Source organism: Platalea leucorodia, assembly GCF_965183815.1.
Source record: "Platalea leucorodia genome assembly, chromosome: 8".
NCBI classification, from domain to species: Eukaryota; Metazoa; Chordata; class Aves; order Pelecaniformes; family Threskiornithidae; genus Platalea; species Platalea leucorodia.
Window position 1 is genome coordinate 11,700,730 of NC_138830.1, and position 23,578 is coordinate 11,724,307.

At 59.9% G+C, this 23,578-nt stretch overlaps 3 protein-coding genes across 6 annotated transcripts in view; all 3 read right to left on the bottom strand.

Annotated features, from left to right (window-relative positions):
* Positions 1 to 616: 616 nt before the first annotated feature.
* LOC309593887 (intestinal-type alkaline phosphatase-like) lies at positions 617 to 3,966 on the bottom strand (the record flags this gene model as incomplete). Its single annotated transcript, XM_082319039.1, has 11 exons — positions 3,800 to 3,966; positions 3,098 to 3,214; positions 2,867 to 2,982; positions 2,469 to 2,643; positions 2,132 to 2,304; positions 1,909 to 2,043; positions 1,747 to 1,819; positions 1,527 to 1,661; positions 1,217 to 1,408; positions 965 to 1,075; positions 617 to 879 (listed from the first exon to the last, which is right to left on the bottom strand). The coding sequence occupies exons 1-11, from the start codon at positions 3,867 to 3,869 to the stop codon at positions 617 to 619; spliced, it is 1,560 nt and encodes a 519-aa protein (XP_082175165.1). The 5' UTR covers positions 3,870 to 3,966.
* Positions 3,967 to 4,682: 716 nt separating this feature from the next.
* Positions 4,683 to 7,046, bottom strand: LOC309593888 (intestinal-type alkaline phosphatase 1-like; the record flags this gene model as incomplete). Its single annotated transcript, XM_082319040.1, has 9 exons — positions 4,683 to 4,969; positions 5,195 to 5,311; positions 5,453 to 5,637; positions 5,755 to 5,893; positions 6,013 to 6,082; positions 6,162 to 6,296; positions 6,408 to 6,580; positions 6,685 to 6,859; positions 6,933 to 7,046. The coding sequence occupies 9 exons, from the start codon at positions 7,044 to 7,046 to the stop codon at positions 4,683 to 4,685; spliced, it is 1,395 nt and encodes a 464-aa protein (XP_082175166.1).
* DIS3L2 (DIS3 like 3'-5' exoribonuclease 2) overlaps positions 6,968 to 23,578 on the bottom strand; it is a 215,797-nt gene continuing 199,186 nt past the window's right edge. For 2 of the 4 annotated variants that reach the window (XM_082320714.1, XM_082320715.1), the window contains 9 exons: positions 20,291 to 20,474; positions 18,980 to 19,066; positions 14,198 to 14,345; positions 13,790 to 13,920; positions 13,447 to 13,551; positions 12,625 to 12,726; positions 9,830 to 9,924; positions 7,238 to 7,354; positions 6,968 to 7,048 (listed from right to left, as the gene is read on the bottom strand). In XM_082320714.1, coding sequence (XP_082176840.1) covers positions 7,240 to 7,354; positions 9,830 to 9,924; positions 12,625 to 12,726; positions 13,447 to 13,551; positions 13,790 to 13,920; positions 14,198 to 14,345; positions 18,980 to 19,066; positions 20,291 to 20,474 — 967 coding nt within the window. In that variant the 3' untranslated portion in view covers positions 6,968 to 7,048; positions 7,238 to 7,239. Of the gene's footprint in view, positions 7,049 to 7,237; positions 7,355 to 9,829; positions 9,925 to 9,944; positions 10,452 to 12,624; positions 12,727 to 13,446; positions 13,552 to 13,789; positions 13,921 to 14,197; positions 14,346 to 18,979; positions 19,067 to 20,290; positions 20,475 to 23,578 lie in introns of those variants that run through there. The other 2 variants (XM_082320716.1, XR_014229096.1) reach the window with 2 other exon arrangements.

Below are 23,578 nucleotides of genomic sequence, written 5' to 3' on the forward strand. Positions count from 1 at the left end.
TGTCCACCCACCCCAAACCCTTCCCCCAGCCCTACCACGTCCCACCCAGCGCTGGTCAGGGCAGGGAGAGTGAACCAGAGACGCCATGGGGCTGCCCGACACCAAAAGCCCCCCTGCCCAGTGCCCTCCCCGGCACCCCCTGTGCCAGCCCCATCCTTTCCCCGCACCAGCCCTGCCAGCAGGTGGGTGCAGCCAGCAGGGCTTGGGGCCGGGTGATGCCAGCCTGCCCCGGGAGTGCGGGGACATGGATGCCTGCTGTATTTTTCGCTGCTGTTTCTGGTCAATAAAGCGCTGGATATGCTGGGCGGGTGCAAGGGGCTGTGACCGGGCAATGGGCAGCAGCGGGCAGCACCCCCAGCCTTGCCTGCGTGGCATGGGAACCCACATACTGCTAACACGCCTGTCCCACCAGCGTCACACCCCATGTTTATTAACCACCAAGTACCCCACACAGGTGGCGTAGGGCCCCCTCTGCCCGGGATTCGGTGCCCCACATCTGCCACATCTGGACCAGGGATGCTCCAAAGAGCTGCTGGCCACCTGTGGGTGCTGCAGCCATGGGGAGGGGGGGATATGGGTCTGGCAGCACCCATGGGCTGCCCTGGGGCCATGGGGGTCAGTAGAAGAGGGGCAGGAGGAGGGTGGGCAGGAGCAGGGCCAGGGTGCTGGCGTGGGCACTGGCAGCAGAGCCCCGCTGGCGGCAGGCAGTGTAGGGCTCGAGGCAAGCGGCGTAGGCCATGACGTGGGCCACGTAGGTCTGCTCCTGCACCCCGTGGAAGAGGTGGGCCATGGGGCCCTTGGCCAGGATGGCCACGTCCTCGCCGCCGTGGGTCTCTGAGACGAGGGGCACAGCCGCCTGCTGCAAATAGTTGTACTGGCCTGGGGAGGGGGGAGAAGGGGGAGAAGGGTCAGCGGTGGCCCCCAGCACCATCCCACCACCTGGCCATGGTCCCTGTGTCCTCACTGGCTTTCTCATCGTTGATGTCGGGCCGGACGCCGTCCCGGTAACCCGGCCCATTCCCGTAGAGGATGGATGTGTAGTTCTTCTGGTCAATGGCTTTGCTGGGGGCCACACCTGCGGATGGGGCGATGGAGGGTGGGGAATCAGCCAAGGAACCCCCCCTATCACCCCTCCGGCCGCAGCCAGGGTGCCCCGGAGCTGGCAGCGCCCAGCACGGAGCTGTGCCCCGCTCTCAGCGGCCAGGCAGAGCCCTACCGAAGATGGAGGAGCCGCGCAGGGTGTAGCCACCGAAGGAGAAGACGTGCGAGTGGTCGGCGGTGACAACAGTGAGGGTCTGCGCCTCGTCTGTCAGGTCACCCGCCCGCTCGATGGCCTCGTCGAACTCCACTGCCTCCGTCAGTGCCTTATGGGCTGCACCGTCGTGGTGGCCGTGGTCGATTCTGCCGCCTGCAGATGGGCGCCCACGGTGGGCTGGGATCAACAGCAGCATCCCCAATTCTTATGCCCACCCTGGGATGTGGGACCCCCCCTCTCACCCACCCCAGGGGCACCGGCCCTGACTTATCTTCCACGAAGAGGTAGAAGCCGTTGGGGTTCCTGCTCAGGATGGTGATGGCCGCCTCCATCATCTCGGTGAGCGACGGGTCCATGGTGGTGTTGCGCACCAGCTTGTACTTCATGTCCACGGGTTCGAAGAGACCTGGGAGCGGACGCATTGGGGACAGTGTCAGTGCCCTCATGCGTCCTGGTGGCTGCCAGGTCTCAGTGCATGGGACATGTGTTACCCATCAAATATTTCACGCTGGGATCTGCAGCAGCGGCCAGCATCTCCGTCTTGTTCCAGACATAGCGGGCACCCTGCAGGCAAATCCCACAGGGGGTTAGCGGGTGCCCAGCCCTGTACCCGAGGGCGGTGGGCAGAGGACTGTCTCCGCCACGTCACCCACCGGCCGTGCCTCCAGCCACATGTTGATGAGGTTTTTCCCATCCTCACGTATCCCATTCGTCGTGTTGTAGGTAGGATACTCGGGGTCTGGTGTCCCCATGGGGGTCATGTATTTCCGACCACCCCCCAAGATCACCTGGAGGGGACAAGATGGGTGCAGCGTTAGCGGGGGTGCCCAGGGGGGTTTGCCCTCGCTCCCTGCCCCACCATGCACGGGTGCTCACATTGATGTCGACATTGTGGACCAGCTGCCAGGCGATGTCCTTGCAGCCCTGGCGGCGGGCACCCATGGGCATGCTGGCATCCGCGTACCACTCACGGTTCACGACGTGGGCATAGGTCCCCGAGGGAGATGCGTGCTGCACCCGCGTCGTCGTCACCACGCCCACTGCCTTCCCTGCCACCCCCGACCTGTCAGGCCCCATGAAAGGGGACCGGCGGGGGCACGGGGTCCCCCACCATTGAGCCCCAGGATGCTCATGGTGGGGGCAGCCCCCAGCTTGATGTCCCTTGTCGCCCCAGGGTCCCCTCCAGCCCCGCTGCCTTGTGCCCCCCCGTTACCAGCTTTGCGGGCTCGCTCCAACACCGACACCACCTCGTTGCCTGCCGTGGTCTTGCACTGCGAATAGCGGGCGGCTGCGCTCAGCCCCACCGTCTGGTAGTTGCCCTTCACGCCGCAGAGATAGGCTGTGGCTGTACCCGCACTGTCAGGGACCTGCCGGTCCACGTTGTACGTCTGCCGAGGACACACGCCAGGCTCAGGGCGGGGGGCGGCTGGCAGAGGCACCCGGCAGGTTGCTCCCCCCTGCATCCCTTGCCACGCTCACTCGCATGCCTGAGGGCAAGTGTGGGACAGGCAGGGACCCCGTGCAACCCGTATACACATCCCCAGGGTGCTTCAATGCCAGCAGCCCCATGGGCATCACCCTGGCCCCATGCCCGGTGTGGTGGGGATTTACCTTGGAGAGAGCCACGTAGGGGAAAGCATCCATGGCAAGGGGGGTCTCGGGGCCCAGCTTCCCCTTCTCCTGTCCCTTTAGGATGCGGGTGGCTGTGAGCGTGGGGATCCCGAATCCTGGGTGAGGAGAGAGGGTCTTGGTCACCCTCTGGACCAGGTACCCTCCCCACATCCCACTCCGTGGGGCAGTGGCCATGCCAGCCTGCCTGCTGGGGGTGTCAGCAGGACTCACCGTCCCCAAGGAAGAGAATGAGGTTTTTGGCTTGGCTTATTCTGGGCTGGATCTTGAAGGAGCTCTCGATGGCTGCAGCCGCCTGATTATTCCAGTAGGATGGATTCTCCTCCGCCTCTGCGACAGGGCAGCACCCATCAGTTCTAGCTCACCAGCACCTGCATCCCTGGGGCACCTGCATCCCTGGGGCACCCGCATTCCTGGGGCACCCACATCTCTGGGGCACCCGCATCCCTGGGGCACCTGCATCCCAGGGGTAGCCACTCCTTGGGCATCCCCATGGTGGGGCCTTCTCTGACATGGGCTGAGCGGCTCAGGGTGCTGTTTGGGATGGGGAGAGGCCATGTGGGCTTGCATCCACCGCCTGGCCTGGGGGTCCTGGGGCAGAGGAGAGGTCAGCAAAAAGGGACATGATAGGGGAACTATCTGGCAGGTGGGATGGGGCCACATCCATGGAGGGGGAAGGTTACAGGCACCTCCCCCAGCCCCGAGCCCAGAAGCAAGCAGGACCCCACGGGGGAAAACTGGCTCAAGGTCCCCAGAAAAGCAGGGGTAACCCCCATTAACCCTTGCAGAACCAAGCAGCCCCTGCTCCCCTCCCCAAACCCTCCCTGTGGCCAGCCAGGCTGGTGCCCTGCTGGGTGCCCCACTTCCCCAGGCACCTGCTGCAGCCATCTGCTGCATCCTCATCCTTGTCCCCACCTGGGATGACAGCAGTGCTGAATCCTTTCCAGAGGCTCAAGCAAAGGGTGAGGAGTGCCAGGAGCTGCATGGTGAGATCCCGTAGCCCAGCACCGCTGGCAGTGTCTGCAACTCTAGCAGATCTGGGGAGGGACTTTGGACCAGGATCAGCCCTCGTGGGGTGTGTAGAGAGGTTCAGTAAGTCTCAGATAGCCTCGTGTCCTGCCCAGCAGCGGCACAAAGGCCATGGGGCTGGGCTGTAGGCATCTCCTTGGCATTCCACCTTATTGCTGCTGGGGGATGGACAGACTTGGGGTGCAGATGCAGGAGGTGAGGTGATGGGCAGTGCCTGGCAGGCATCATTGCCCGCCCTGGCTGTGGTGCCAGGCGGGGGGATGCCCTGACCCGGGGTGCCACAGGCATCAGACCTGGGGCAACAGGGGTATCGGGAGCACCTAGGATCACTCGTGCACCGAGCAGCCCTGCTCTCTGCCCAGCACTTTCTTGAGAAATAAATACACTGATCTGGACTAAAACTCTGCTCCTTGCTCAGCCCTTGCTGGGAAGGTACCAACCCTTGTGTACTGTGCCCCCGCTGCGAGGGACATGGCCTCCCCTCACCCTCATTGCATGACCTCTTTCACCCCAATGCCTCCAGTGCTGGTCCAGGGGAGAACTAGAAGCCAGGACCACCTGGGGAAACTGAGGCATGGGGCAGCACCTTAGGAGGCGACTGCCGCTGCAAACCCTCACACTGCGGATGGAGATGAACAAACTGTGTTTTATTGCATCCCTTGATCGTGGCCACAGTGGGGACCTGGCTGCTGAGCCCTTTGATGGGGCAGTCGGGGGTGGCTTGCGGGGGCTGGGCAGCCCGGGTTGAAGTGGGGCTCGCCGGGGGCTCTCAGCCCCCTACCAAGCGGGCAGCCACGCAGAGGGTCAGGAGGGGGAGCAGGGGCTGGGGGGAGTGCTGGGTGCCACGGGAGGCCCTGCGGGCTGCCCTGCACCGGGGCTCGGTGGCGTAGGGTTCGAGGCAGGCGGCATAGGCCATGGCATGGGCGATGTAGTGCTGCTCCTGCACCCCATGGAAGAGGTGGGCCATGGGGCCCTGGGCCAGCACCACCACGTCCTCCCCGCTGTGGGTCTCCGTCTCCAGGGGCACGGCTGCCTGCTGCCTGTAGTCCTTGTCCTCTGCAGGGCAGACAGGAGAAATGGGGCTGGGGGCAGCAGGCTCCCCTACCCATCGCAGGGATGGGGAAGCAGCTCCCATCACCCTGGCGTCAGGGCAATTCCTGCCCAAGTGACAACTGAGCCACGTGGTGGCACCGGGACCCCACGCAGCCCCAGTGGCCATGCCCGTGCGATGCTGCCCCCAGCCGCCCTGTGCCCCCCACCCCATCCCCAGCAGGCTCGTACCCGCAGCAGGGAGGCTGGCGGCTGGGCGGCCCCCATCACGGATGCTGTAGCCAGGCCCATTGCCATAGAGGATGCTGGTGTAGGCTCGCTTGTCCTTGGCTTTCTTGGGGGCCAGCCCTGGCACAGGGAAAGACACTCTCACTCGCTGTCCCAGACAGGTACCTCCCCCAGCTACCCACCTTGGCCGGCTCAGCCTCCAGTGGGAGCAAAAGGAGTAGGTGGGAACAGGGATGCTCGCCGCCCCTCCCTGGGACCCACCAAAGATGGAGGTGCCACGCAGTGTGTTGCCCCCAAAGGTGAAGACATGGGAGTGATCGGCCGTCACCACTGTCAGGGTGTCAGAGGGGGAGGTGAGCTCGCCCGCCCGCGCCACTGCCCGGTCCAGCATGACGGCCTCCATCAGCGCCTGCTTGGCCCGGCCACTGTGGTGGCCGTGGTCGATTCTGCCACCTGCATGGGGAATGTGGTCATCACTCCCTTCCTGGTCCCCTGGGACACCCACCTTCTCCCAGGACCCACGTCCCACCCCAGCCCCAGCCACGCTGCCCTCCTGGGGCTACTCATCTTCCACGAAGAGGAAAAAGCCATTGGGGTTCCTGCGCAGGATGCGAATGGCCTTTTCCGTCATCTCCACGATGGAGGGGTCTGTGGAGGCGTTGCGGTTCAGCTCGTACTTCATGTCCTTGGGCTCAAAGAGGCCTGGGGGAGTGGGGCAGGGGGTGTCCACGCTGGGGCCGCTTCATGCCCCCATCAGCACCCTCGAGCAGGGAGGAGGAGGAGGTGTTGCCAGTGGCACAGTCATTGATGGTCTTTCTTACCCATCAGGTGGCTCACAGAGTCATCCTCGACTGCGTCCAGGCCCTTCTTGTCCCAGACATAGTGGGCACCCTGCCAGCAAGAACAGAGTCAGTGCCTATGGCACGTGCCGTGTGCCCGGCATCATGTCCCCTCCACCTCGTCGCGGTACCTGCTTGGCACTCAGCCATTCGGCAATCAAGTCCAGGCCGTCCTTCCTGATGCCATTCTGAGCTGGGTCCTCTGGGTACTCGGGGTCCGGGGTCTGCTTGGGGGTCATGTACATCCGCCCGCCGCCCAAGATCACCTGCCAGGGAGCGGGGAGCTGCCACCGGCACCGCCACAGCCCTGCAGCTCAGCAGACCCTCCCAAGGTCCCTGGTGTGTCCCCTCCCTCCCACGCCCGCTCCCCGGCTCACGTTAATGTCTGTGTTGTGCACCAGCTGATAGGCGATGTCCTTGCAGCCATCCCGCAACGCCTCCTTGGGCATGTTGGTGTCGGCGTACCAGCTCCGGCTGGCCGAGTGGGCATAGGCTGCCCCGGGGGATGCGTGCTGCACCCGCGTAGTTGTCACGATGCCCACTGACTTACCTGCAGCGTGGGCAAGGGTTTACGGGGAGCCTGTGCAGCCCTGCATGGCATGGGATGGCCGTGCCGCGCCAGGCTCTCTGACAGGATTGCCCACTGCTCCGTACCTGCCAGCCTGGCCCGGTGCAGGATGGAGTCCACCTCGTTGCCAAAGGTGGTGCGGCATTTGCCGTAGACGGCCTCCCCACTCAGCCCCAGCGTCTTGGCATTGGCCTTCACCCCGCAGAGGTAGGCTGTGCCCGTGCCAGCGCTGTCGGGCACCTGCCGGTCGATGGTGTAGGTCTGGAAGCAAGCGCGGGCCAGTGGGGTTTCGAGCAGGAGCAGGGCGGCTGCCCCCCGGCGCTGCCCCACTCACCTTGGCCAGGGCCACGTGGGGAAAGGTCTCCATGGCCAAGATGCTCTCCTCGCCCAAGCCACCAGCCAGCTGCCCCTTATAGATCCGAGCCGCTGACACCGTGGGCAGCCCCATGCCTGCGGGTATGGCAAAGCCGCGGGGTGGCAAGGGGCCAGTCCCAGGGCCTGTCCTGTCCTCCCCAGGCATTGCCCGGGGCTGGCTGGAGAGGAGGGGACCTGCACCAGCCCCCTCTTCTCACCAGCCACATCCCCAGGCTGCTGTGGAGCCGTGGAGCCGCGGGCCTGGCTGGGACCCAGGGGACTCACCATCACCCATGAAGAGGATAATGTTTTTGGCCTGCCGTGCCGCTGGCTGCAAGGCCAGGGCTGACTCCAGCCTCCTCCTGGCCCCTTCGTTCCAGTAGTCCGGGGTCTTCTCGGCATCTGGAGGTGAGAGCAGAGCCGGAGGCATGTGGGGGCACTGCGCACCCTGAGGGTCCCAGGGGACAACCCGCCTTGGGGACCAGGGTGGGCATCTCCGACCAAGGTGAATTTAGCTGCTCTGAGCCACCGCTGTGGGAGCCTTGGAGGGGCTGGGAGCCCTTTGGGGATCAGCCTGGCTTTGGGCAACCCCAGCATTGCCCACCGCCTGTCTGCAGAAGGGGAAACTGAGGCACAGTTTGGCAGGAAAGCGCCTCGTGCCTCTCAGCAGCGGGGATAGAGCCTGCTTTGGTGGGGGCTGAGACAAACCCATCCAAACTTTGGGATCTCAAACCACCCCAAGCTCCCGAGGTGGCGGGGAGGGTTTGCCCTCGCTGGTATCCCATGGGGAGGTGACAGGGTCCTTGGAGACCCCCAGAGAAGTGGCACCAGCCCCAGCACCCCCCACCAAGGGCTCACACCCCCCTGTCCCACAAGTCCCCCCTCGAGCTGTCACCTGAGGCCGCAGCGGCTAGCTGGGTGAGGAGGCAGAGGAGAAGGCAGGTCCCACGGGAGAGCGGCTGCCCCATGCTGCTCATCCCGGCTCCCTCCCCGAATGCCGCCTGCGTCCAGGGCAGGGGGACAGCCCTTTATGGCCCTTCCCTGTCCCGCCGGAGGGCTGAGCCCCCGGCGGGTGAGACGATGGGCTGATAACACTCAGGAACTATCTCCCAGCCCTGCCCAGGGCCCTCCCAGTGCCCCCAGCCCTCCCTGGGGCCATCCCTCCCCCACACCAGCGAGGGAGGACCTCCAGCCCATCCCTGGGGACCAAGGCACATTGGGGCCCCCAGCTCCCACGGTGGCAGCTGCCTGCGGGACCCCGGGGAGCGGCAGGGAGGGCGCAGGGCAAAGGGCTGTTTTTGCAGACAGGCTGAGCTGGGCTGGGCTGGATTGCCCTTGTTTCCCCTGAGACAAAAGCCGAGGAGGGGGACACCAGGCTGAGGGGAAGGGGCAGGACATCTTGCCTTTGGTGTCAGTGCTCTCAGGTCCCCTCTCCCAGGGCACACGGTCACACGCTGCCTGCCAGGCCCTGGGGCAGCCCGTGGCAGTGCACCCTGCTGCAGGCAGGGAACCGCCCCGCGTCACCAGCACCCAGCGAGGAGCAGGAGACCCAGGGAGGAACAGGCTGCTCCCACCCGCTCCCACGTCCGAAAGTGACATCCACGCATGGTTGCACCAGGCCATCTGGAAGGACACCACCAGGAGAGCAAACCCTGGGGACCGCAGGTGACCCTGATGGCTTTCACGGCTCGCCAGCTCCTGGGGAGCGCGTTGTACCCCGCCCTGACCCACCCCTGGGCCCGATCCCCCATCCTGAGCCAGGCAGCCCGGGTTTGGCCAGCTCCTGGCTCCTGCAAAGGGCAGGTTGTCCGTGCCAGGGCCACATTTGCCACCACCCATGAGGCAGAGTGAAGCAGGGCCCCCTCCCTGCCTGGCACAATGGATCCACTCCTCACCAGACATCAGTCCCTCCACCAGCGGCTGCTCGTGGCTGCCCATCCCTGTGGGGGTGATGAAGCAGAGGCTGCCAGAGCAGCCCGTGCCCCCTGGGGACGTCCTGCATGGTGTGGGTGAGGGACATGGGGACAGAGAGCATGCAGAGGCGCAGAAGGGCTGGTCGGTCCACGAGGGGCTGGATGCTCTCTCAAGCAGCAGGGAGAAGCAAGGACATGGTGCTGCAGGGTCCCCGAGGAGGGTGAGGCTGGAGGCCAGGGTGTGAGGGGCTGGAGCAGACACCTGGTGAAGGCTCAGACCGAGGGATTAGCTGCCGGAGCGGGAGCCGGGAGCACTCATCCGCCCAATTCCCCATGCCCACCGGCTGAGCACGTGCCGGGGCTGGGGGAGGCGATGAGGCCACTTGGATTTCACAATGCCCAGGAGCAGAAGGTAGGGGAAGGCACGGGGCTGCCCAGGAGATGAGTTACTGCTGGGATTCCCAGCTGGGGGAACGCAGAGGAGACAAAATAAAACCTGTGTGAGCCCCCCACACAGCTGCTGACCCGGCTTTTATTACATGACACAATCCTGCAAGAAACCCTCCTGCATGGCCCCATGGCCGCATCCCACTGCATCCCACCGCATCCCACTCGTGATAGTGGAGCCAGCCCCTCTCCGCTCCTGGGGACACGCGTCCCTGCTCGGCCCTCACCATGGGCACCCGAGGTGGCTGGGGACAGACACCATTGCCTTAAAAAAAAAAACAATCATCAAGCTAAAAATATCTGAGAGTAGAAATGTTTCGCCTGCGGCAGGCTCAAGCCCTGAGCCCCGCTCCCAGCCAGAGTTAAAATCCAAACCAGAAATAAAATGGCACTGGTTTTAAAACTCAAACCCCCAAACTCCTCGTGGGTCCTCTCCGTCCCCAGTGGGTGCTGGTGTGGGGCCTGGGAGGTGAGCAAGCGTCGGCAGTGGGGAGCACGCGCAGCCCAGGGTGCTCACTTCTCCGAGCTCGGTCTCTTGAGCAGGGCACTGTACTTGAGCGGGACGCCGTCCGACGTCAGCACGACATCCACCAGCGTGAAAATGGTGATCACCTTCAGTGAGGGAAAGAAAGATGGAGAGAAGAGGGTTTTTCAGGTGGCTTGGCATCAGATCAGGATTTGCTTAGAGCTGTGCTGGCTTTTGCTGCCTCCGCTGTGACACCCATCGGGAGCCAGGGAATGGGGCAGGATGACTTCAAAAAGCTCTGCTGGGGTCCAGGGTGCTCCTGGGGCCGGGGCTGGATGCAGCATCTTCAAGGGCAACACCACTGGGCTGCGTAGCCAAATGAGCCTCCCAAAACATCCTCACTTATTCCAGCCTGAGCAGGCCCCAGTCTTGTTCTCTGCACAGTCCGGGAAGAAGCGTGGGTGATTGCGCCCTCGGGTCTGGGTCCCAACCTCCCCTAAAGCGCACCCGTGTCTCCCTTCTCCAGCTGGGCAACATCATCCCTTCATCAAGCAACATGGCCAAGCGCCAGCAGCGAGTGGCGGCCAGAAGGGTTTTCCACATGACGCCGAGCATTTTCTCAGCATCCTGCAAGGAGGGAACGACCCCCCGTGCCTGCACAGCGAGAGGAGACCTGGGAAGGGAGCACAACGGATGAGAGAGATGCAAGGGAATAAAGACCCCAGAAAATCAATCCCTCCTGCGCAGGAACGTGCTGCCACCTCCCCAGTCCTCTGACTCCATCTCTTCATGTAATTGTGTGGATTAGAAGCACAAAGCACTGACCAGGTCTATCCACGAGGCACGGTTAATGGGCTGGCTGGGACACCAGAAAGGGGCTGCCCTGGGGCCGTGGCTGGGCATTTAGGGACTTCGCTTGCCATCCCCAAACGCTGCGCTGCGGCAGGGCTGGCCTGCAGCAGGAGCGGGCACGGAGCCACCAGCGTAACCTTGTCAAACTCCTCCCAGTTCATCCAGTGCCAGCCGCTCCAGACTAATCATTCAGAGCAGGAAAATCTCATTGAGACTTAAACGTATCAAAAAGTGGCCAGCGAGGAGCAAACTACAGGGAAATCCTTTTGCAGACGGCTGCCCAGATAGCTGCCGGCTATCTAGCACCAGCCTCCTGCCCGCCCCAGCTGGCGGGAGCGCACGGGGCAGTGGCTATGGGGCAGCCCCCCACATCTGGGGGAGTCAAATGGGGATCATCAGGGCTCTCCCTTAGCAATCCTGCCTCATCCCTTTGCTGAACTGCTAGGGAACAGCACGATTTCACATCAAATCCCTCAAGTCTTAGATCCACTTCATACTCAAGCCATGAGTAATGCCTACTGAAGTCCTGGCCCTTGCCTGGAGCTCGGGGAGAGATGGGGGCAACACCTCCCCGTGTTGCCTTCCCCGACGTTCCCACTGCCTGGGTGGGCTGAGCCAAACCGGGAAGCAGAGGCCAAGCACCGGGGGCAGGCGGGGAGCTGGGGGTGCTCGGTGCTGCGGGGTGTCTGGGTGACATCTCCAGTGGTTCAGCACGCTTCCAGGGATCCGGCTCATCCCAGGGCTGGAGATTTATCAATTCAGGGATCTGCCGGCTCGGAAGACAGCTCAGACCCTGCTCCCAGGGGTGGGCTCCAGTGTTTTCTTAGGAGGCGTGGAGGGGTCGTGGAGGAGTTTCCTCTACCACTGAGTGTTTGCTTAACCAAAATGGGCCCTGCTCATGCTGGGGCGTCATTTTTCCTGTGGGTCCCTGCTAGGGTATAAGCGATACCTGCTCCTGTAGGAAAGCAGGAACCAAGGCCACGTCGGGCCATGTCCAGGGGACTTCTCTGAGCCAAGCTAGAAAGGAAAGCTCAGCTTCAAAGGGAAGGAGGCCTGCAGAAACGCCTGCAGCAGCCGGGGAGCTCGGCCGGCTCTGACCACATCTCCCCTGGGAAGGAAAGGACTGCCCAGGACATGCATTGTACCAGCTGGGAGGTCAGCCCAAGCCCTGTATCGGGAGTCCTTTTTGTCCAGCCCTAGGTGGACAAGGATGGGTTGTGCTGGGCTTGGTTGGAAATGGAGTTCAAGCACAGAGCCCCCAGAGCGGTGCAGGGAGAGGTTGGGATTCATCCCTCCCGTCCCCACCCAGGCAGCAGGCAGGGATCACAGCAGTCAACAGAGCTGTGATTTTACAGCGACGCCAGACAAAAGTTGGCAAAGAAGCACCACTTAATCAAGCCAGACAAATGCGATTCCTCCCTTTGATTGAGTTACCAAGTTAATAGATGACAGGGACACAACAGAGAGATTTCTAGATGCTGTTAAACCATTTGACACTGCATCTCAGGAAGTCTGACTTAAAAAATCCCTCCTAATGGGGTCTCAACCCTGTCACAGGGATGGAAACCCGAAGGAAGGGCCATGCCAGTGAGGGGGCAAGGAATGCCAGGATGGGGGGAAGGGTCTAGACAGGCACTGCCTTAGGCCTGATCTTAATATCTTAATTGATGATCTGGAAGAAGGAAGTAAACAGCACGTTAATTCAATTCCTGGAGGAAACTGAATTGGGAGGCCGGGCACACAGCAGGCAGGGCAGAGTCTGAAGGCTGTGGAGGGGTCAGATGTGGGGGCAGTGATGGGATGGAGTGGGGCTGGATAGCAGAGGAGGTTGAGGCTGAGGTCAAGCTCGCTGGGGAGGGGACACAGAGGGACAGGCAAGGCAGTCCTGCCTCCCAGACCTGTCCCTGTGGAGATCATAGCATCCACATGTTGCACACAGCCTCCATGCCAGTTCCATGGTGTTGTGAGCCTGTCCCATGCTGGGGGGGTCTTACCTGGGGCAAAGATTCCTGCTCCGGCTTCTCCGGCTCCCACATGAGCGTCAGTTCTGGCTTCCTCCCCACCTTCTGGAAGTGGAAGCCCAGCAAGGGCAGCGCCTGCAGGCAGAGAGAGTGTTGGGAACAGCCTGTGGCCCTGACGACATCTCCCCACTCAGCTCGCCCCCTCCGCTTCGCCTGCGGATGGGGATGACGCTGCTTTTGCCCGGCACGCTGCCTCTGCAGCTCTTTAACAACCGGGATGCAGCAGCCCATGAGCCTGAGCCTAGCACGTAAATCAGGGGCTGCTGCGATACACAAACAGCCCATATATCACACTATATGTCCTGTTTAAAGATGTCATTGCCAGCCATATAACCAGGTTATTAAGAGAAGATGCTGTCACTAACCGCAGGTGCTGGCCTACAATGGTGCTGTCACAGCCCCAGATATACTGTCTGATTAAATGAAATGAAAACCAGCCTCGCTCCCTTTCCTCGCTTCAGCTCTGTGTTGATCTCTGTCCCCCTGAATCTGTGTTTATTCCCTTTTACCTAGACTAGATCACTCCCAGCACATAGCAGGGAGAAGCTGGTCCTCAGAGGCTGGACTGCTCCAGACCCCCGCAGCCCCTCGTGCCTGCCTGGGGCTGAGGGATAGAGGGGAAATCCCATGAAGGCTCCCTCCCCTCTGGTGAGCCTGGCTTGGGCGCAGCTCTGCCGGCTGCAGGGCTGGCACAGAAGGGCACAAGGACAGCCACTGCCTCCGATGATGCCAGGCTGCTGCAGCCCTCTCTGGTGAGGCAGCGTTGGCACTATCTTGCACGGGTGTGGTACTTACATTGCAGTAGATGCGCTTCTGGACTCCAAACTTCAGCACCAGGACATCAAAGGCCTCGTTCAGGACACCCATCACCATGGCCTCTGACTCCAGAGGACCACACTCCTGCCAAGAGACAGGGCTGTCACTACACCGGCATCCCCCATCCAGCCATCCCCAAAGGAAGCCAGTGTCTCCAGGTCCTGGACCTCCTGTGGTGGTGGTTGCTCAGTGCGTCCCCTCACTCTTTGCCTTCCCCAAGGCCAGCGGGGCAGCCACCCAGCCCTCTGCCCGCTGGCATCTAGGTTGAGCCTTCACGGGGAAATCCAGAGATGTCTCAGGGGAAGACAGTCTTGGCTCTTACCCTAACGAAGATGGCGAAGAAGAGGTCAGCGCTGAGCTCCTGCACCCTCTTGGAAGCCATCTTCCTGTCGTTGCAGTGATCTGCCTGTCTCTGGATGGCATCTTTCTCCATCTTGATGGGGGAGCTGGCACCTGGGAAGGGGACAAGTGACAAGGACGTGCCCATGCTCCCTCCTACTCCAGAGCCATGCTATGGCACCCTGGACCCAGGTGCCCAGCTCACCTCCCTGTCCCTGTTAATTGAGGGCACCCACGTGCCACGGAGCTGCCCCATGGGACGCAGACTCCAAGCACCCAGCACTCGTGGCAGGCAAGGCAGGAACCCGGGAGTCCCGCCTGTGCCGGGCACAGCCACCCCCTCCCCTCGCAGCACCCAGAGCTGCTCCACAAGCGGCCAGGCAGCACCCACCGAGCGAGGCGGAGAGGAGACGGTGCACAATGATGTCTGCGTAGCGGCGGATGGGTGAGGTGAAGTGGGTGTAGAAGGGCACGTTCAGGGCGTAGTGGCGAAAGAGGGTCTCATTCTCCAGGACACCGGTGCAGAAGTAAAGAGCCATCTGAAAAGGGTGAGAAGTGAGGGAAGGGTGTGAGCAAGGATGGTGGCAGGACCCTGCATGAGGCTGGAGGAGTCTGTGTCTGCAAGACAGCTCCAGCAGCTGATGGTCCTTCACCTGCTGCTCAGTTCGGGCTGCGCAGGGACAAGGCGGGTGCTGCAGGAACTAAGCACAGAGCAAAGGGGGCAAAGCCACTGCAGGGAGCTGCTGGCTGCCAGCTGACCCTGCCTGGCCCCAAGGATTGCATCAACTTGCACATCACACATGGGTTTAAGGAGTCTCCTGCTTCTGCTCAGACCCTGGGGCTCATTCACCATCACCCCATCTTCCAGGGGAGAGCCCAGCCTGTCCTGTGCCCACCGCAGATGCTCTCTCAACAAGGGGTCTCGCAGAGCGGCTCCCGTGCCAGGCTCTTTGGTTCTGGGTCCGGCTGCAGGCTCCGCACACCCATTGCACCTGCTTGGAGAGCACCGGGGGCTGGGATGAGTGGCTCCTCCGTTCACCGAGGAGGAGGAGGCAGCCCCGCTGTGATCCCTGCTGCTCCATCCCACAATGACAGCTGGTAAGCCGAGTGGCTGGACTGCCTCTCTAAACCAACACTGGGGCCGTGGCGGCACCGTGCTGCCCAGCAGCCTCTTCAGCGGGAACCTCTCCTGGCTGCACCGCCCCTGTTATCCCACATGTTACAGCTTTTATTTTTACATCTGTGAAACACCAGCCCTCAGGACTGGGAAAACAACGGGGCCCAAGCCCAGGCGGGGAGAGGAGGCTGTGCGGGTCAGGGGGGTTGCGGCAGGGTCACGGCACAGTGGCGATTGAATGAACCTGTTTAAAAATAAGAGCAAGTGATTTAAAAAAAACAGGAGTAGTCAGCTCTGATTACAGAGCCGTCCTGGGATCCACAGTTTGGGCAGCTGTATCCTCCGCTCTCCAGCCCAGCAGCACAGCCAGCTCCTGCTGAGCAGCAATGCACTGATCCAGGCAAGTAAATAGAGCAGGTTAAAAAAAGCAGCATCAGTCCCGGCCTTATTATGAGACCCAAGAGCTGGGATAGGAGCTGTGGCGGCTGCCAATTTCCACAACCCAGAATTAAATTGTTTCTGATGGACTCCATGAAGTACGGTCTCCACTCAATTAGCTCGGCTCCCACCGAACAAGGCTCTGCGCAGCCGGGCAGGGAGACACGCCGAGTGCCGGCGGCTGCTGCGGGAGAAGATGAGTGCCCTTCTGCAGACAGACAGCATGAAATTACAGGAGGTTTATAGGCACTTATGCCAGGCTCCTGGGCAGAAGGGAGGAAGGTCCCTGCAACGCCAGGTAGGTAGAGAGCAGAGCACAGGTCAAAATCCCTGCTATGAGAAAGCCACTGGGAAGGGCTCATCCCTTCCCTGTGCTCAGCAGTGCAGGGCAATCCCTGCCTTGTTTCAAGTTAGAAAAGCTGCTGAAGGTCCCGCGCTGCTTGCTGTTGCCAGGGACACTTCTTCCTGATGGATGTGCTGGCCAAACCCAGCCGCTGCTGGGTCCAGCACCATTTTTGACACCCTTTTGGCTCTTGGAGGTTGGCATCAGCTTGGGTATCATAGCAAAAATACTCCTCTGGGCTGTGGTAACGTTACACACTGCAGGGAGCCCCATCTGACACGTATCTGGTACCCGTCCTCGCCACCATGACAGCACTACCCAGTGACATCAGCCTGGCATAAGGCAGATGTTTTCTCATTAACAGATTTGACTCACAAGTGGTCTCAAATCCCCAGGGTTTGCTGCAATCCCCAGAGAACTGTGAGAAGCCTGGAAATAAATCAGCCCCAGCCAACCAGGGGCGGCTTTGCTCTCACGGCCAGATTGAATCCCCGAGCGACTGAGCCCCTGAAAAATGGTATGTCGCTGCTCCTTCATCTGTTACAAGGCTCGTGGCATGGCAATCCAGGCGCTCCCCCAGACATATGCATTACGAGTTGCTTCCCATCTCCCTCCTCCTCCAAAAGGCTGATGTCTTGACCACCAGCATGCAGCGAAGATGGAAGACGAAGGCTTAGCCTGACCATGGGTTAAACTTGTGGGCAGCTTGTTTTGGCTGATTTAACTGCAACCTTGTCCCTGAAACACCAGCTTTATCACTGGGAGCCGAGATGTGTGCAGGGATACGGGTGACTCCTCAGTGCCCTGACCAGACGGTCTCGCCACGCCATCTGTCAGAGCGATGGCCCAGCCCTCGACACCGGCACGGGCCCCGGCGTGGCTGTGCTCCGCAGCTGCCCACACTCAGATCTGTCCTCTCCCCCATGAGGGATCACGACATCCAGGGACACAGGCAGGATGGGGCCGATTCTTCCATCTGCTCTAATATTGGTGGCAGACAGCAAAAAGTCCTCCTCCTAGGGAAAGCTCCTTCTGCTTAGTAGCTGTCTGCCCTTTCCGAGGGGCACTGACACAGCTTTGCACTACCTGTCCTCTGCATTTAGCAGCAGGAACAAGGGCAGGAATCTGAACTGCTCAGGATTCTGGGGAGCTGTGAGTCCACCATGCAGCGAGTGTGGTCAGAGACCAGAGACCACAGAGAGCAACACTGATGTCTCTCGCCCCTGCAGCACCGTGGTCCTTTGTTATGGACTGGAGGCCATATGGATCCACCGCCGCGAGCCCATCCTGGATCGCATTGGAAAGCGTCCTAAAGACAGGAGGGGAGCGTCTGCTCACCTGGCTGATGGCTTTGGGCAAGTCTGACAATCCATTTACAAGCTAAACAGTTCAGCAAATGGCCCAACTGCATAAGCTCACCCCAGGATCAAGACAGATTTCTGCTTCTTCTGGCTCATGCCCCACTTCCAATAATGAGAGCAACCCATCACACGTGGCAATACCATCTTGCCGGGGAACACCAGCAGATGGGAATGCCAGCAGATGGGAATGCTGCTTGCCATCCAGATACAGCCTGCCCTGCAGGGCCGACGGGCTCAGCTGTAAACTGGGTTTTGCCTGTTATGGGAGTGTGCCAGACAGCAGGTTTGCCAGGCCCAAGTGGACTGCACAGCACACCTGAACACATGGGCACCTTGGTCTTCTGATGATGAAATGAGTCTAGTTCCTGCCAAAATCATGTCTCGTGGAATATCTCCTTTAAAAGTTCTTCTTTCTCCTTCCCCAAACTCTCTGTCTGATATCTACTCCACAGAAGACTTCATCCCCAGAACCTTGACGCCTCTTTTGCGTATGGATCTAACGTATTCACAGGGCTAAATCTTAACAAGAGCCACTGGGAAGTATCGCAAAGTACACCCACCACTTCTCAGACCACAGCCTCTGGAGACCGCAGAGGCAAAATTTCAGCAAGTCAGTGGGTCCTATAAAGCTCATCTCCTCCTTGGTGCCAGGGCAGAACCAAGTTGCCTTCTCCTTGCTCATCCCTCCTGGCCCACAGCCAGGCTTGCCCCAAGTGCTGCTGCTGGCAAAGCCCAGGCTTGCACCACAGTCAGCAGGACCACAGAGGGACCCCAGGGAATGCATGTCACCAGTGCGTTCACCTCTTAGCACCTTCCATCAGAAAAGGATGATGTGACAGAAGGGACCAGGACAAGTGAAAGCAGGACACAGGATCTGGGACAACACAGCCAGCTCCAGAGTACACTCCCTGCACTTTATAAAGCAGCACTCCTGAGCTGGACACATACACGAGGGGGTGATTTACTGAACGGCTGCAGTCCCCAATCCCACTTCCAAGCAAGCATTAAGTCATTGAAGTACAACAGGACTTCAGGCAATTGCTAATGAGTAAATGGAGCAAATAAGCTAATTAGAAGAGTGACAGACAAATGAGTGATGTTGGGAAGATGATTCATTCCTGCAGCAATAAGCAGGCCATAGCAGAGAGACCATTTCAGGAACATGCCCCTTCTCCCTGTGGGGTAGGACTACCGTCAGAAGAGGCTGTGCCATGCCCGGCTGCAAACGTAGAAAGGCAGATGCTTCACAAAAACTTTTTTTGATGGTGATAAGCACCCAAATAAGTGTCCTGAGTTGCAGACGCACCAAACATGACAATCAGTGTGAGTAGCACAAGCCTCTATCACAGAGACCTTCACAGAAGGTCTCTTGGCCTGGAGGGAGACCAAAGGGTTTCCAGAGCTTCACTGCTTCTAAGAACATGTGTCTAGGTACCGTATTGTGCTTTAAGGCCAGTCCCGCACCCGTACATCATCCTCACTCTTGATTCCTTCTTTGGACCATTTGGGATACCATGATGTGAAGAAACGGCACAAACATGAACCATGGAGCCCGCCACCAGCTCTTCACAGAGCAGGCTGGGTCCTGTGAGCCTGTTAACATCCCGCATGCAACTTCAAGGGTGAAACATGCCAACCAGTAATAACAGGGACACTATGGGGGGCGAGGAAAGGCTCAGCCTGACCCTGCCATCCAGTGAAGCTCTGTTGCCCAGGGGATACCCCCACTGCCAGCTGCATGGGGCTGGAGGCACTGGGGGAAGCTGCTGGCAGCCCTGCACCATGTTCAGTGTCCGTTCACTCTCCCTCTACATAACAACCAGCTATGGTAATGCAGAAAGGGTGATGGTTGAAGATGGAGCCCCAGCAGACCACTACAGTCAGATGTTTCCAACAGTACAGTGCTGTTCTCACCTGCATGGGCCTGGAGAACATGTTGGTCAGCACTTCTTTCCTAGCTTCAGAGTATTTGTCAGCACCAAATGTTTCATTTAAGCTTTTCTGGAGGAGAAAAGAGAGAGAGCATTCAGTGTTGGCCAGCTATAGTGGTAGGGGGACCCAGGCAGACCTTACTGGGGCAAACAGCAGCTCATCAGAGCCAATTTCCCCCTTTCCCCGCAAATCTCCTTGTAAACCAAAAAGTGCACGTGAAACTGGGTTTTGCTCTGGTCCCAGCAGCCCCAACAGGACCGCACACACCGTCCTTCTGAGTGCTGACCCACTTCCCAGGTCAACAGCAGGGAGCACCTGGGGCACGGGGACCGCTGGCTCTGTCCCCAGACGTGCAATGTGCGAGAGTGCCTGTAACCCCTCTCCTGACCTGTGCCTGGCTCCCACCCAGCTACTGAGAGCTTCAGTGCATGGACCGACGGGACTCTGGTGAGGCACAGACACAGGAGGTCACTGCCAGGGGCTAGTGGCAAGGAAGGGCTGGAGGGTTCAAAGTGCGGAAGAGGAGCTGAGTGCGCAGCCCCGCGTCTGCTGACATCGCCTCAGCGCAGCCAGCAAGCGGGGAAAGCAGTCCCAGCCGATGGAGGGGTGTGTGGGAGGCCAGTGGGGATGGGATTAACAGGGGATTATCCACAGTCCAGTTGCAGCAAGTAAAGAAAATCCTGGAACCTGTGTTGTGTTGTTCAGCTGGAGTTCAGCCTCAGGACACGCTCAGCAGAGGTTCGGTCGGATACTTCCCGCACCGGTTGCATCTGACCTTTCCCAGCACTGCTCTCTGATCCTTCCCCAGCACTGCTCTCTGATCCTTCCCAGTCCCCGCTCCCCACCCTGCCCTCCCTGAGACCTTCAGCACCTCAGACAGAAACACCCCCTTGCAGAGCTACTTTTCTTGCGATACAGAGCAAGTGCCCTGCCCAGAACCTGCTGAGAAGGCAGAGGAAGGAAATGTGGGTGTCTCAGCGAGTGCCCTGGCACCGAAACATCCTTCCCATTGCAGAGAGGGCAGCACTGGGGTCACTTGTAAGGTCTTCCCTGCCCTGGTCTAAGCTCTGTGCACGATATGGCTGACTGGGACAGGCTGGACCACCCTTGCCCAGCACTGGTGGGGTCAAGAGCAAGTGAGGGAGGTGTTTTGTTTAGGCACAGGATAGTTGTCAGCTCTGCTTGGGCAGAGGGGGACAGGGAATAAACCACACGCTGATGCAAACCTGCCATCACATAGCTGCCCACCCTTCGCCCCCATGGCCCTGCTCCCTGCCGGGCCAGCGCACTCACGTGCAGGGTCCCTGCGCTGCTGAAGTCAATGTCGAGGCCAACTTGGTTGCAAAACTCCATGAGGTCTTTCAGCAGCTTAGTCTGGGGTGGGGGGTGGCGGCGAAGCAGGGCCTGCTCGGGGAAGGAGCGGTAGATCTGATGGGCCACGGCCATGTTCGCGAGCAGCATGAACTCTTCCACCAGCCTGCAGCGTGAGAAAAACAACCCCGGACCTCAGTTAGAGAGGGAAGCCAAGCCATTCCATAGTGAAGGGAATTAATACAACACAGGGGGACAAGGGAGCAGCTTGTAGTTGCTGTTATAAGCACAGATTAGATGTGAGACTGTAGCAAATCCCCCCCCACATTCTCACTTTCTAGCTGAGGTTTCCCCAGGGACTCAGAGCAGGCCATCCTGCTGGTACAGACAAGCAGAAGTCAGTGATAAATTGACAGCTTAAATTAGGATAAAATAATCTCCCTTTAGGTCATTTTATCTCCTGAAACGCTCGACAAGCAAAACAAACGCTGTGTGAGAGATAGCATGGAAAACAAACACACGTTGCTGCCTTCCTGGGCCAGAGAAAACAGCGTCTCGCTCGCTCCCCCATCCCAAGCTCGACATGTGTGGTCAAGCCCAGCCGCCGAGCCCGGCCTTCGCGCCGGGCTTCCACCCAGAGCAAGATGCAGCGTGGCCCCCGGGCAGGGCAAGCCACCAGCGCAGCTCGCTGCGGGGCTGCCTCCACATCCAGGTGACGCAAGGACTCTGGGGGCTCCTCCATGCAACCTGCAGACTGCTGGGGGTACCCCAGGCTGGGGTGAGCCCCCCCACTTCTGCCTCTGAATGTATGCACGTTGAATGGAAATCTCCAGGGCTACACACTGCAAAGAAAAGCAATCCCAGTGCTAGAGATCATCTTTGGAGCATTTATGAGTTGTGCTACCAGCTGTAGGGCTGTGCACAGGAGACTTGTTTAACTGGGCTTAGATAAGCAGAGAGATGTGCTTAACCGGGCTTCCTGCTACTTGCTGCATGTATTCCCAGGGCCCCTAACTGGTGCTAATTGCCAAAAAAGATAATAGATTTACAGAAGTAACCTCATCCTCTGAGCAATGCCCGAGCGAGCTGTCACTGATCATGCTGGCTCAGCCCCATCGCTCCTGTAGGCAAGGCAGTGGTTTTGCAGGGCTAGCTGGGGGACCTGGGCTGGAGCCGGTGGTCCTGCAGCTCCTGGCCCTGGCCATTGCTGGGGGGACTGGCCAGGTGAGATGTGCAGGGTGCTGTGCTGCTGGGGTACTTGCGACAGCAGCAGTACGTTCCCAGTCTGGGAGTACTTGCCAAGAATTCGAAAGAGAAAGGAAATAAAGACAAGCCCGGAGGAGGAATAAGCACCTGATGGTGATAATCAGTGGTGGAAATGTTTGTCTTGAATGGGAAGGAGCTCCCTTAGTAAGAGCCTCATGGGTTCTCCCAGAGTGTGCTGTGCCAGAGGCCAATACTTTAGGCCCCGCAGGGAGGGCAGGAGGGACACCCTCTTGCGTGGGCAGTGCAGGAAGGGGTGGGGAGCAGCCCAGCCGAAGTGGGAATGGGCCACCCATCCTGTCCCCTGAAGCACCTGCCGATGGGCAGATGCTACCAGAAGGCCAAGGGCTGGGTCAGGAGGTGGGCAATGTGCCCGCAGCCTGGCCTGGGAGCAGGGTCCGTACACGCTCGTGATGGGCGACTTCCAAGAGGGTTGAGCCAAGCTCTTGCTGCTCCTGTGCAGCTAAGCCAGCAGATGGCAACATCGGTCCCTCTATGGCCACCGGCACTGGGGGGCTGCAGGACAACATGGCCCAAGGGTGCTGGGCACCCCAGCTGCACAGCACCAGCAGTGGGAGGCAGGGCAGGGAGCGGCACCCAGCGGGTTACGGCACGGCCATCCCCATCTCCTGGGTGTGGGTGGACCCACCAGCTCTCACCCAGCTGCCGCGCTTGCAGATGGCACGTGGGGAACGTGAGGACACGTGCGAGGCTGTGCAGGCCCACGCTCATACCTGGGAAGCCCTTTCTGCCCAAGCCAGCTCGCAGCAAGGCACAGCAAAGAGTGCGGGCTGCAAAAGGCAGCGCCTCTCCTTCCCCTGGGCTTTGGTGCAAAGAAAAAGGGAGACATTTCCAGCACTAGCGCCAGCTATGCAGATGCACACACGGGCAAAGGCTGGCTGTGGAGTTCCTGTGCCTCCCTCGAAATGTGGCCTCTATGGAGTGAGGTGCAAACCCATTTTTAAAGACAAATCAATAAACACCCATGAACAGCATCTCTTCTTTGTCACAGGCGCAACATGCTTATCTCATGTCTTAGAGACGAACACTGTGAGTGCTCAAGCAGCCCCTGCTGTTCTTGCTCCTGTTGTGCGCTAGAGTGTGAAGCCTTTACCTCTTACCTCCAGCGACACTTTGGGCTGGATGCAATTTCCACCATATTATTAAGTTCTGTATTCTGTTTTACCATTTTGGGGCTTGGGGCTTTTAAATTTTCCTGGAGATATCCTTGTTCTGATGTTGCAGGTAGCACTGATCTGAAGCTAATACCTGCGCGCCCATCCTGCCAGGAATGCTTTTACACCCAAAGGAAAACTAACAGCACATACTTCCCACTTTGCTCTGCAAAACCCCATCCTCTCTCCCTTCAACATGTCCACACCTGGAGCACCAGCCCAGTCAAGAGGAGGCACCTGGCACATGGTTGGATTGATCGCATGGGCAGGAAAATCTTATCAGGAAGCACCCAGGAGCTTTGCACCCATGACAGGGTGTGCAGGATGTGACCACAGATATTCAGAGTTGAAAAGCTACTCATCTTGCTCAATAACCCAAAGGCGGGGGTTGACTTTGCATGACACGGCTGCGGTTTGTGCTTCCAAGGAGAAGATAATGCGGACGAGGTGGGACGCTGCCGTGTATCCAGGGGGAAGAGAAGCCCCAGGACCCGACGGGTCGGTTCGTGTCAGCTCAAGGAACCATGGTGGCCCAGGATGGCTCACTGCCCTGTGGGTTGCTGCCAAAACACCCTGCAGGGACGGAGGGTCCTTCCCAGCTCTGGATCACCCAGGGGTCACAGGGCTGCTCCCCACACGCACCCTGTTGCAGCAGCCCTGCAAGCATGAAAGGGATGAACAGCATGGGGCTGCTCCATGCTAACTCCTAGACAGTTTTGTTTCAAACATTGAGATTTAGTCCCCAGGGAGAGGAAAGCAGCTTCCAGAAGGCACAGGTCACAGCCGAGCTAATCCAGAGCATGTGAGAGCCTGCCAGGGTCAGAGGGAAAGG